Source organism: Gadus morhua, chromosome 4 (assembly GCF_902167405.1).
Source record: "Gadus morhua chromosome 4, gadMor3.0, whole genome shotgun sequence".
NCBI lineage: Eukaryota > Metazoa > Chordata > Actinopteri > Gadiformes > Gadidae > Gadus > Gadus morhua.
In genome coordinates, this window is record NC_044051.1 from 32,430,906 (window position 1) to 32,444,140 (window position 13,235).

Sequence of the window (13,235 nt, forward strand, 5' to 3'; positions counted from 1 at the left end):
CAGAACCACCAAATCGCACGATTGGTTAGGTAGCAGACATTGGAAGAACACCGAAGCGGCAAGCTAGTCTGAAATCCGTCCTCTGGTGATGTCACATCATCATGTACACAGACTCATCTCGCTCAACCCCTCTGAGATGGTACTATGGATAGATCAGCTTTGTCCAGGGAAACGTTGGGGGAGGCTTGGGTAAGGTGGATACAGCTGGCTCATGTTGGAGGACATTTGTGTTTCTTAATGGGTAAATCAAAGTGTAATGCATATATGAATAAAGTCGGAGGAGGAAGATACTCCAAAACAAAGTTTTTATTGAGGGAAATTGATCGGGCAGGTCTTTTAAGTTCCTCCTTGATTGGAGGTGAGATTTACTTCACCTTACATCAATTACATTAAAGAATCTATGTTACAATAAAATGCAGGCTGGCAATAAATACTAAATCGAATGGTTAATGGTACTTTCAATGTACGCCACCCATAATCTTGCTTTTGCTACACAGTGCAAAATATGCCATTGTAAAAAATAAATAATTACACATGTACAATATTTTCAGTAGAAATTACCATCTTTAAAGCAGAAAGCAGGGATTCAAATTATTAGGCATTCAATTTCGAACAATATATTCTCAAGAGAACACGACCAGACCTCCCTCCATATCCATGTACCTTACAACTCAACGCATCCATTCCTCAACTGTTAAACCGCCAAATCAACACCACTGGAAGACCATCCTCTTGATCTTCACACCGACTCGCCTGATCCCGAAACTGAGAACGATGACCAAAACGAAAGAAAAGCAAGCAAAAACACAGAACGATCATAGAGAGAGAACATGTCTCTACATGTTGGTGGCCTTGTCGGCGGGGGCCTCGTGGTGGGAGCTGGCCTCGGAGCTGCTTCTGCTCTTCCTCTGGTTTTCTTCCTCCAGGGACTCCTTCCTGTCGTGCAGCTCCAGGCTCCGCCTTTTCCTGTCGTTGTCCTTGCCCTCGGGCTCCAGCTCGGCGAAGCGTGCCTCGACCTCGGCGGGGTCCGTGTAGGTGTAGAAGTAGGCCATGATGGAAAACACCACACACACGAAGATCAGCAGCGCGGCGAACAGGACGTACTCGGCCCACTGTGGTCAAGGGGAAGGAAAAAGGGCGGGAAGAAAGCGAGTTACGCTAATGTTTATGCTAGGATGCTAAGCTCCTACGCTCATATGGATAAAAGTCGACTGTTTATTTTTCTTGTCATTCTATACTGTAGATCAATAATAGTTTCAACTTAACATATGATACCACCAGTGAGACACCACAAGTGGGCGTGTCCACATAGATGTATGACGGATAGATGAGCGACGTTTGCGACGGTCCACTGATCTATCCAGCACACATCTAGGTGGACACGCCCACTTGTGATGTCAGAAAAGACAGACAAAACGGCTTGTAACGACTAATCACAAAAACACCTGGTGGTATATGTCACCTTTCAACTTTTCTAGTTGAGTAGAATGCAGGATCACAAACTAATGGTGGTTACTAGGTAGTCATTTATCTACGAGACAAGGGACAGCCAGGGGTGTGGTGGGACATCCTACAGATACACTGTGTCCATTGGGATTCAAACCCAGAACCTTTCGGCCATGTGTCCGGTCTGAAGCGCTCCACCCACCTGATCTGGCAGCTGAGCTACTTCAGCCACGATGAGCACGATGATGTTCCCCACGGCAACCGTGAACAGCCAACCGGCTTGCAGCACAGACTTCATGTTGCTAGGGGCCTGAAAGGTGAGGTAAATGTACGGCAATATGTTAATATTTGTAATACTTGAGTCTTGAACTATACTATCTATATATATATATAAAATAACATTCTGTTTGAAATCAATTCGTGCAATATAAAGGGGACATATTATAAAAAAAAACACTTGGGATGTTGTTTTGGGACTCTGGTGCTCCCACAAGCATACAAACTTTGAAAAAAGTTGGTGCATGATTTTTTGAGTGCGATGTGCATTTGTGAGAGTACCCCGCCTCCAGTCACCAAATGAGCGAGTCAGTTTCAGCGCCCCCTCCTACGTAGGAAGGGGGCATATTTGAATATTTACTCCCACTTCCCCACCCCCCTCCAATCAGAGCATAGCTACGATTTTGTGGACCAGCGGACGAGCAGCTCCGGCGGGGGGGGAGCTCAGCAGCTCAGCTCCGGGAATACAATCCCTATCTCCGTCGGAGCTGCCGGACTGCCACGAGCTCCCCCCCGCCGGAGCTGCAGCCGACTGCCGACTGCCGGCGAGGCTTCGGCGGCAGTACGGCAGTTCCGGCGGGTGTACTCCAGGAGCTGAACAGTCCTGAGCTGCCGGACTGCTGCCGAGCTCCCCCCGCAGGTTCGGCGGCAGTCCAGCTCCCGGAGTACAGGGAAGGAGCTCGGGCTCGGGCGGCAGTCTGGCAGCTCAGCTCCCGGGACTACAAACCCTTTCTCCTCCATGTCGCGGTTCAATATGGACATAAGAGAGTCAAGGCCAGTTCCTTTCCCCCAATTCTCCTCAACCATGGCCGAGATTGTTGTGGAAGTACCAGAGACGTCAGACGCAGTCTTTATGATTCATAATATCATCCGAGGCGCACATAGCTTTTGGCCGTGATATTAGATATAATATTACATAAATACCTATACATTATTATTATATTGTATTATATAGATATAGAGCTCCAGTAGTCCGCACACGGCAACAATCTCTTCTCCTCCATGCTGTGGTTCAGTCTGACAGCTCATTGGTCAATGGGCAGCAGCTCATTTGCATTAAAGATACAGACACCAGAAACAGCGCATTCTGAAGGGACTGAAACTCATATACTATGTTTATTTGCTGAGAAAACACCAAGCGACTTTATGGATGCTTTTATATAGGTGTTAGTTGGCCCCTAATACAGTACTAGAAGACGTTCAAGAAATTCAGCCTTGGTGCAGAATTACAGCCACTACGAGCCAGTCCCACAATGAGCTTTCCACAAACATGCTGTTTTTTAGAGGCGGGTCAAGGTGGAGGGTTGGGGTGTAGGCCTGAGCAGCCTCTGGTTCTTCCACTTCCACATCAATCAGAAGGAGACTGAACCGCGACATGGAGGAGAAAGGGATTGTTGTCCACGAATGTTTCCCGCCGGAGCCTCGCTGCCCGCTGCCGAGGCACCACCGCCCCGTGGCGGTGGTGCCTCACAGCGGTGGTGCCTCGGCCGTGGGCAGCGGGGCTCCGGCGGGAGACAATCGCGGGCAACAATCCCTTTCTCCTCCATGTCGCGGTTCATGTGCTTCAGGGAGTCAAAGCCAAAGTTCCTTTTCCCCCAATTCCTTCTCAACCATGGCTGAGATAACCCCCACTACGAGTCTCGTTGTGGAAATACCAGAGACGTCAGAGAACCCGACGTGTTATGCACCATAACACCAACAGCAGATCGGTTGTCCAGAGAACATAGAAATTTACAACACTTGCGTTAAAGTGTGTGTATTCACACACACACACACACACACCATACACACACACACACGCGCACACACACATGGCACTCAGATGGTCGTAGCTCGTTGTCTCATTGGCGAGCCAAATTCTCTGGGTGGGCAAGGCAGAGAAAGGGGAGCTTTCATTTTTCAAAGGCGGAGCAGGATACCTAGTGCTCGTTTTACACCTTACCCCAATTGTAGCTACTGTGGGACCATAGGCAGGCTAGGGGAAAACATATTAATGTTAGAAAACCTCCTAAAGTGACATTTCCATGCCATGGGACCTTTAAATGATGGATAACAAAAATCCATAATTTACTTCAAATAGGGTTGGGTTCCCACCTAGATATATGATGGATCAGTCTACCTGCCTACGCAGTGAACTGTAGCAAATGTTGCTGATCTATCCATCATATGTCTAGGTGGACCCTCCCACTTGTGATGTCACTAAAAGACAGGAAAGGGCAGATTTCCAAACGGCTTATAACAGCCAATCACACTGACATTTGTTGGCTTAATATCACCACTTTGATATATTTTGTGCCATTTCCCTGACACTATATTGGACAGCACTGTAGTGCATAGATATATATACTGACTAGATATCGCATTTGACTTCTAAGCATGCGCCATCAGTACAATCCGCTTCTGTTGTCAGAGACCTCGGCCTACTGCTTGACCCCTCACTCAGTTTCGATCCCCACATTAAATTCCTCTCTAAGACCGCATTCTTCCATTTCCGTAACGTAGCCCGCATTCGGCCCCTTCCTATCTACCTGTGATGCACAAACCCTGGTTCACTCCTTCATTACCTCACGTTTAGACTACTGCAACTCCCTCTTCATTGGCCTCCCAACTAAATCACCTAAAAGATTGCAATATATTCAAAGTTCAGCACCAAGGCTACTCACTCATACCAAGTGATCTGCTCATATCACCCCTATTTTATCTCAGCTACACTGGTTACCGGTTCTGTCCCGAATCTAATTCAAAATTCTTCTTCTCACCTTCAAGGCCCTCCATGACCTTGCACCTCCTTACCTCTGTGACATTTTGACCCCTTACACTCCATCCCACTCACTCAGATCATCTGACCACAATCTCCTCTGTCCCCCGCACCAGACTTTCTACCCTGGGTGGCAGGGCTTTCAGCGCCATGGCCCCCAAACTCTGGAAAATCCCCGTCTCACTCTCAATCCCTCCGTGACTGTCCCTCCTTCCCTCTCTTTAAAGCTCATCTCAAGATCTTTCTGTTCCAAGAACACTTCGGCTCTTCTACCACCACTGCAAAGACCCTCTATATATATTATACATTTTTATTTGCGTTGTGTGCTGTCTTTTTCTGTGTGTGCTCATGAAACTGTAAAGCGACCTTGAGTGTGAAAAAGGCGCTATATATAATAAACATATTATTATTATTATTATCTTGTCGCAGGGTAACCACCCCCCTGAATATTACAATTACAATTAGTTGCATTTAGCAGAAGCTTTTATCCAAAGCGACTTGCATCGGTTAATACACACATTGACACAACGACGGCAGAGTCAACCATGCAAGGCGACAGCCAGCTCGTTATGGAGCAGTTAGGGTTAAGTTTCTTGCTCAGGGACACATCAACACTCAGCTAGGAGGAGCTCAGGATCGAACTACCAACCTTTCGGTTACAATACGGTTGAATATGAACATCGATGGGACAGAGGTCCTTTCCCAGTCAAAATCACTCTAAAAAGCCTTCTTTTAAGGCAATCTTCAAGTGGGTTGGTTTCTGACTAGATATCGGACAGGCGATATCTAGTCAGTATATATCTATGTCTGTAGTGGAAAACATCCCTCTGTGATGTGCTATGTTCAAATCACGCACTTAGATCCTGTTATCCTTCACTCTGAATTTTTTTCCATTGCAGATGTATTCACGTCTCTGGTGCGAGGCCAGAGACGCCGTGTTCCCATAGCAACCCTAGCTTCTGGTCACCGTGTCTACCTGTGAGTAGGAGAACTCCAGGCCGGTGACGGAGAACACCACCTCGCCCATGGTCATCAGGAAGTACTGCGGGATCTGCCAGGCCATGTGCACCACGTTGGGGCCGATGTCCTCCTCCGGACGCAGGCCTCCACACTGGATGGACGCACACACACACACACGCACACAAGCGCACACCAAAAGACACGTACAGTCACGCACACACATACACACATGCATGCACACAGACGCAGATGCACATATGCACAAACGCAGACAAACACAGAAATACACAAAGAAAAAACACACATACACAAACACACACCCCACAAGGGGAAAACAGAACCAGGGTTAATATGGTTGGAGACCGGCAACATTTTGGATAAATATTCAGTACAAGGTCACGTTCGCCACGCACTGAGGTGGAACGATGATGGAAACCCTTAAAGACGTTGGATATCGGTGCATCATTCGTCGATTGAGTTTATTTACCCCCCACCCAAAGTTTCAACACGGTTATTACCACCTGTTCCAAAGAGTACTGGATACAATGAAATATTAGATTGCTGTTATACTTGGACGTGCATCAGATGACAGACATTACGAAAAGTGAAAAAGAATGCGTTTTAGCGGCTTCCATTTTGTTCCCGTGTAGGGGTACTGAGTAGGAGGAGGAGGAAGTGTGAGGAAGAGGAGGAGGTACGAGGAATAGGACTCACGTCAGCGATGGTGAACGTGTCGGGGATGATGACGGTGTAAGCGCTACCAAAGCCCACGGCTATAGAATATGTACACTTGCCATTCACGGTTTGGATATCAAACTGAGCACTGTAACATACACACACACACACACACACACACATTATAGTAAAAGAATAACTGCATCAGGATAGCTTTCCTTATTGTGTGTGTGTGTGTGTGTGTGTGTGTGTGTGTGTGTGTGTGTGTGTGTGTGTGTGTGTGTGTGTGTGTGTGTGTGTGTGTGTGTGTGCGTGTGTGCGTGTGTGCGTGTGTGTGTGTGTGTGTGTGTGTGTGTGTGTGTGTGTGTGTGAGTGTGTGTGTCACTTACCTTCCCTGTTGTACAAGAGCATACTTTGACATCTTCATGGAGGGGATGTTCCCCAGCGACGTCACGTTCACATTTTCTCCCAAACCGTTGAGGAACCTGCAGAGGAAACATCAACACAAAGCTTTTATTTGTATTTGTCATTTTGTGAGTTATTTGGTTTTGATTTCATGTCTGCCCCAAATAATACGCTAACGTAGACATGTGTTGATATGTACTACAGGCTAATGTGGACATATGCTGTCATTGACGTGGACGTGGACACGCTAACATGCCTGATAGCGTTTTCTCCCTGTTCTGGCTTCGCTGTCATATCTTCGTACTAGAGAGCAGGGGAAAGGACAGAAAAACATTACACAAGCAAAAAAAACACATACATAAATACAGATAATTGAATGAGTGAGTGAGTGAATGTCTGAATGAATGGACGGTCCTTACCGATGTACTGTTCGGGAACGTCTGGTCGATGACGACGCTCCTGCGGGTTCCATTCGTCAGGACTAAAGGCATGCTCGTCTTGTTTATATCAATGTTGATCTTGCCCTCAAACGACAGGTACTTACTGTTGGACTGTGTGAGGACAAAATAACAGTTTTTACCACCAACCCTTTTATTAGAGTGTCAAATCAGTGGGATCTAATCTATACAGGTGCCTCTTTTTGTAAGTATTAAAGGGGTTCCTATTTTACCACCAGTTGTGATGTGTGCAGTGATTTAAAGCCCAACCTATGGTGGGCTTGTAATGGCTACAATGGTAGTGTCCACCCAGATGTGTGTTAAAATTGATTGGCCAAACTGGCAGCCTATACTGGACCGTACCAACTGGTGTGGCGGATATATCCCATCAACGACATACATAATGAGAATCTGCGATGACCTGCGATTGTAATGTGAACATTAAACAGGGTTCGATCTGGTCCCGCGGTTTAAAGCAAACGGCCACAATCAGTAGAAATGCATTGGCTGCTGCTGCTAGTGTTCAGGTGTCATTTGCATGATTTATTTTATTATTTTTACTGTTTATTGACAGTAAAGTTGTAAGCTTTACATCATGTCCCGACATTCATTTACATTTACATTAGGGCATTTAGCAGAGGCTTTTATCTGAAGCGACTTCAAATTAGTACATTGGTCAGAGGAAAAGAGTCATTCCTGCTTTAGCCCTGCCTCACGGTTGGACAGTACCAGCGTTGTGTGATTCGACACTGTTCTCCTACCATGAAAGGGTCCAACGTGAAGTTCTGGCCCCCTACGCTGACGTCCACCGTTGCACCGACCAAGTTAAAGACCTTGATTTGTCCGCCATTGCTAGCAGGGAATACAGGAAGTGTTTCCTACAAGACAGGAAGCAGAGTTGACAAGGGTCAAAGGAGTAAGATTGGGTTGGGTACCGTAATCAGATGTGTGTGTGTGTGTGCGTGTGTGCGTGTGTGCGTGTGTGCGTGCGTGCGTGCGTGCGTGCGTGCGTGCGTGCGTGCGTGCGTGCGTGCGTGCGTGCGTGCGTGTGTGTGTGTGTGCGTGCGTGTGTGTGTGTGTTGTAATACTCACATCAATCTGAAGCTGGACGAGAGCAGCAGCAATAAAAGCCAGGGCAGCCATGAACATTCCCACTGTCATCCTCTTCAATGGACTGCAAGACACACACAGATACACACACACATGTAAACATACACACACACACACACCAACATTACCCTGAATGCTTATGGTAAGGGTTAACATCAAGCCAACAATTAAATCATGTAGAACTTAGTTAACATGAACACCAATACCTTAGTAAACATGGACACCATTAGTAAACATGCACACACCCTTAGCAAACACCAACATCATTTATAAATAACCCCTACACGTTAGTTAACTTTTTACAGCATTAACAAATATTTATTAATGGTTAATTAATGTGTAGTCATTAACCAATGGTGTTCATGTTTACGAATGGTATTCATGTTTACTAATGGTTATCATGTTAACTAATGGTGTTCATGCTAACCAATGGTTGTTCATGTCTACTAAACAAAAACTCCTGCCACATCTTGCCCCCAGAGAGTTTTCACAATGGTCCCTAAAATAGCTAATGGTAAACTAATGCATTGCCAGCGATATTTCTCAGTTATTGACAGCAACTTCAAAAGTAAATGCACTAGTTGCACATATAAACATTTGATATTGTAAGCAAAACCCTGTCTTTTACACCTATGTATTGTTCTCTTGGGGGAAATAGAACCAGGTGTCCATTTTGTCCAAAATGTACATTTATTTGGTCAACACTGTAGTTATAGGGCCCCTATTTATTTGTTGTGTTTTTTGTGTGTGCGTGTGTGTGTGTGCGTGCATGCGTGCGTGCGTGCGTGCGTGCGTGCGTGCGTGCGTGCGCACACACACAAGCCATTCCCAAAGCTACCCTGCAGTGACGTCACAAGAGGAAGTGTCCTCCCTGAGGATCTATCCATCTATCGTACTTCTGTGTGGCCATTAGTGACTGCGATGTCACCGTTGGGTCGATTTTGAAACTCTGCAACGTACGTGAAGTTGAGACCGCACTTGGCTATCAGCGGATAGATCACACTGTCCACGATGGGAACAAAGCCGAGAATCAGGATGGGGTTGACCGTCTGTCAGGGTGGAAGAAGAGAAACTATAAGGTCACTTTCTCCTGACAATGGTCAACAGACAGACAGACAGACAGACAGGCAGACAGACAGACAGACAGACTGACTGACTGACTGACTGACTGACAATCAGATCCAACCACCAAGCTACTGTTTTACAACCCAAATGGCCGCTAGATGATTAGGTCAATATACTGATGCGTTCATCAATGTAAAATGTATCTATAAAATGTATGAGCTGCTGCACTTCTCACCTGCATCTGGTCGGGCTGAATGACCAAAAGACCCTGAGGTAGATGAGAAAAGGAGAAAACGAAAAAAGAGTTAGACTGTAATACAAAGTAACATCAACACTAGTTAGCCTCCAGGCGGACATTAGTTTGAATTTATTTATTATTATTTATTTATTAAAAAGTGAACAGCTTTTTTAACTAGCTACTGTTGTGGGGGATATATAGGTGGATCTGAGTGGATTAACAGACATTAAAAAAAGCTTGAATAGACAAAGGCTTACAAAGTCTCCGTCCATGGTGGTGGCCTGCAGTGTCCATCTGGAGCCCTGTAGAGACACAGTATACTTGACTTTCAACTTGTGGAATATAAACAACTAATTTACAAAGCCGATTTTTTTCTAAAATAAAGAGTATTTTTTTTTTTACACTTTATTAGACCTGGGAGTAAAATCACATTGAGATAGATATCTATTTTACAAATGAGCCCTGGCCATTGTAGCAGCACACAATTAACATGAGACAGACAAGGGTAATTAATAGAGACATAAAACAAAGTCAGAAATTAATAACAGTATACAATGAAGGTTTTCTTTAATAATATGGTAATCCAAGGTGGCCTCCGGTTGCGTACCTGCTGGTCGAAGAGAGTCCAGAACATGGGAAGAGGGATGTAGAGGAACAGAACTTTCAGCACCATCTTTATCTGGGCGATCAGGAGTTTCTAGAAGACGGAGCGAGGGGAACAGGGTCACAGGTGTAGGGACAGGTGTACACAGGTGAATCAAACAGGTGTATTCACGTGCTGGTATGTACATGGTGTATATCCACAGGTCTGTATTCACAGGTGGTATGTACAGGTGTGTGTACAGGTAGGTAGGGACAGGTATATGTTCAGGTGTGTTTGAAGGGGTCTGTATGGACAGGTGTATGTTCAGGTGTGTTTGAAGGGGTCTGTATGGACAGGTGTATGTTCAGGTGTGTTTGAAGAGGTCTGTATGGCAGGTGTATGTTCAGGTGTGTTTGAAGAGGGCTGTATGGACAGGTGTATGTTCAGGTGTGTTTGAAGAGGTCTGTATGGACAGGTGTATGTTCAGGTGTGTTTGAAGAGGTCTGTATGGACAGGTGTATGTTCAGGTGTGTTTGAAGAGGTCTGTATGTACAGGTAGTTGTGTACAGGTGTATGAACAGGTGCATGTACAGGTCTGTATACAGGGGGGGGATTCACAGGGGTATGTACAGGTAGGTATGTACAGGTAGGTATGTATGCTGTGCTCTCACCTCATACTTCTCATCGGCCCAGTCCATCCAGTGCTCTCGCTTGGGGATGGACGAGCTACGGTTCCTGAAGCGGTTTTTGACTGCATACTTGACCAAACAGAAGACAGACAGCAGAACATCACTCCTCGACCCAGTCTTAGAAATGCTGGACTGAATGCCACCTCTCTCTGTGTGTTTTAATCGTGGCTCTGGTCCACAACTTACCCAGATACACTTGCAGACCTCGAGCATGATGTTTCCCTTCGGGGCGACCTTGGTGTACATTCTGCTGCCCACAATGAACACAACTGTAGACACACACACACACACACACACACACACATTGGAACCATCACCATTCCATTCAACCTTTATTCACCTGGAGATAGCTTTCCCACAGGAGGAGGAAGAGGATAAATAAATGGAGAAGGAGGAGGAGAACAAGAAAGAAGAGCAGGAGGAGGAGGAGAGATAAATAGGCAGGGCTGGTCCTCGTTACTTTGATGGGCCAAAGCGAGATTTTGTTTGAGGCCCCGATACACTACACCAGCACAGAGATGTATTGCCACAGACGGCAGCGTTACCATGGCTACACACCGGGTTTTTGACGCGAGCAAGGCAGCTTAACTCCATACAAAGTTCATAGAGTGTTAATGCCACCAGCCGGGTCTGAGTGTCGTCTATGTCTGAATCAACGTCTTCTTTTAGCAGAAACTCAGAAGCGCAGGTCAAGCTTTATGCTCAAGGACAACTACTGGTGGTCCTGTGAACAATAAGGGGGATCGAACCCAGAACCTTTCAGCTGGGAGTCGAACACCCCTTGCCCACTGTTATCCGACAGAAACAACCAGTGAGTAGAAGGAGGCAGAGCAGGAGAACAAGAAGGAGGAGCAAGAGGAGGAAAATAAGGAGGAGAAAGAGAAGGAGGACCAGGAGGAGGAAAATAAGGAGCAGGCGGAGGAGGAGAAAGAGAAGGAGGAGAAAGAGAAGGAGGAGGAGGAGAAAGAGAAGGCGGAGGAGGAGAAAGAGAAGGAGGAGAAAGAGAAGGAGGAAGAGGAGAAAGAGAAGGAGGAGAAAGAGAAGGAGGAGGAGGATGACAAAGAGAAGGAGGAGGAGGAGAAAGAGAAGGAGGAGAAAGAGAAGGAGGAGGAGGATGACAAAGAGAAGGAGGAGGAGGAGAAAGAGAAGGAGGAGGAGGAGGAAGAGAAGGAGGACCAGGAGGTGGAGGAGTGGAAGGAGGGAGAGCAGGAATAGAGCAAGAAGGAGGAGCAGGAGGAGGAGTTGTAGAGGGAGGAAGAGCAGGAGGAGAAAAATAAATAGAGGAGGAGGGGGATGAGGAGGAAGAGGGGGAGGAGGAGGAGAAAGAGACTGAGGAGGAGTGGAAGGTGGTCTTACTTAGGGCCACGACCATGAGAGCAGCGGGCACACCGAAGGCCAGGGGGTAACATTTCTGCTGGGAGTAGATGCCACACTCCTGGGCTGGAGGAATGTAAAACACACACAAAACATTAAAAGCTTTTTCCATTGCTACATTTTAGTATTCCACGTTTACAGGTCCCATGGCATGCTACTTTATGGATGCTCTAATATAGGTATTACTGGCCCCATAACACAGTATTTGAAGACGTTCCCGAAATTCAGCCGTGATGCAGAGTTACAGCCATTACGAGCCAGTCGCACATTGAGCTTTCGCCAAACGCACCGTTTCGGTGTCTGTAGCTTTAATGCAAATGAGGAGGAGAGAGGCGGGTCGAGGAGGAGGGTGGGGTTAGTGGCCTGAGCAGCTTGCGGCCACGGTACCATGCGCTCTGTTTACAGTGATGGACTTATGCCGCGTTTCCACTGCAGGGTGCGGTACGATTCGGTTCGCCTCAGTCCGGTAGGGAGGGGGCGGTATAGCCCAGCTCAGTTCCGAGGTTGCGTTTCCACCGCCGACAGTACCCTTTATGGTAGGTCGGATGTCGATCGCCGTGGCAGCTACGTAAACATCGTGACATCATAGCAGCGCGACAGTGTTGCCTGCTCAATAAATACAATGGAGAAGTTGAACGCAACACATTAAACCAAGAGCTACCATGGAAGTCGTTCAGCAACAGTTCCTGGCCTTTATGCTTTTCATATGGCAGTTAATCAACTTCCGAATGCAAGCTTCGTATATGTAAAGAATAATACCCCGAGGCTACTGTTTGTTTGTTTTTATCCCCACGTCGCCCAGAAGTGAAGATTCTGTCGACCAATCAACTGAGGGAAAAACGAGTACGGCTCAGTCCGGGTCACGCCCACTTTTGGCGGTGGAAACGCAATCCGTACCGCACCTTTGCGAACCGAACGTACCGCACCCTGCAGTGGAAACGCGCCATTAATAATTATTTTCCTTGATTCAGTTTGCGTTGGTCAGTGTGCCAAGGAGAGTCTTTCAGAATCGTTCTTTTGTTCGTTCAGTCGAGTTTCGAATTGATTCGATTTAGTCTTAGTCCTAGTATATATCCTAGTCTATGTCCTAGTGACTAGGACATAGACTAGGATATATACTAGGACATAGGCTAGGATATAGTCTAGGACCTAGTCTATATCCTAGCCTATGTCCTAGTATATATCCTAGCCTATGTCATAGTCTATATCCTAACCTATG

General features: G+C 46.5%; 1 protein-coding gene across 1 annotated transcript in view; it reads right to left on the bottom strand.

Moving 5' to 3' along the window:
- Positions 1-288: 288 nt before the first annotated feature.
- Positions 289-13,235, bottom strand: part of LOC115543110 (solute carrier family 15 member 1) — an 18,464-nt gene continuing 5,517 nt past the window's right edge. Inside the window, exons 8-23 of the mRNA XM_030355664.1 lie at positions 11,999-12,082; positions 10,829-10,911; positions 10,625-10,711; positions 9,978-10,067; positions 9,628-9,672; positions 9,368-9,400; positions 9,028-9,116; positions 8,050-8,131; positions 7,719-7,835; positions 6,940-7,071; positions 6,777-6,823; positions 6,505-6,600; positions 6,155-6,263; positions 5,457-5,591; positions 1,649-1,756; positions 289-1,112 (exon numbers count right to left, since the gene is read on the bottom strand). Coding sequence (XP_030211524.1) covers positions 837-1,112; positions 1,649-1,756; positions 5,457-5,591; positions 6,155-6,263; positions 6,505-6,600; positions 6,777-6,823; positions 6,940-7,071; positions 7,719-7,835; positions 8,050-8,131; positions 9,028-9,116; positions 9,368-9,400; positions 9,628-9,672; positions 9,978-10,067; positions 10,625-10,711; positions 10,829-10,911; positions 11,999-12,082 — 1,613 coding nt within the window. The 3' untranslated portion in view covers positions 289-836. The remainder of the gene's footprint in view (positions 1,113-1,648; positions 1,757-5,456; positions 5,592-6,154; positions 6,264-6,504; positions 6,601-6,776; positions 6,824-6,939; positions 7,072-7,718; positions 7,836-8,049; positions 8,132-9,027; positions 9,117-9,367; positions 9,401-9,627; positions 9,673-9,977; positions 10,068-10,624; positions 10,712-10,828; positions 10,912-11,998; positions 12,083-13,235) is intronic.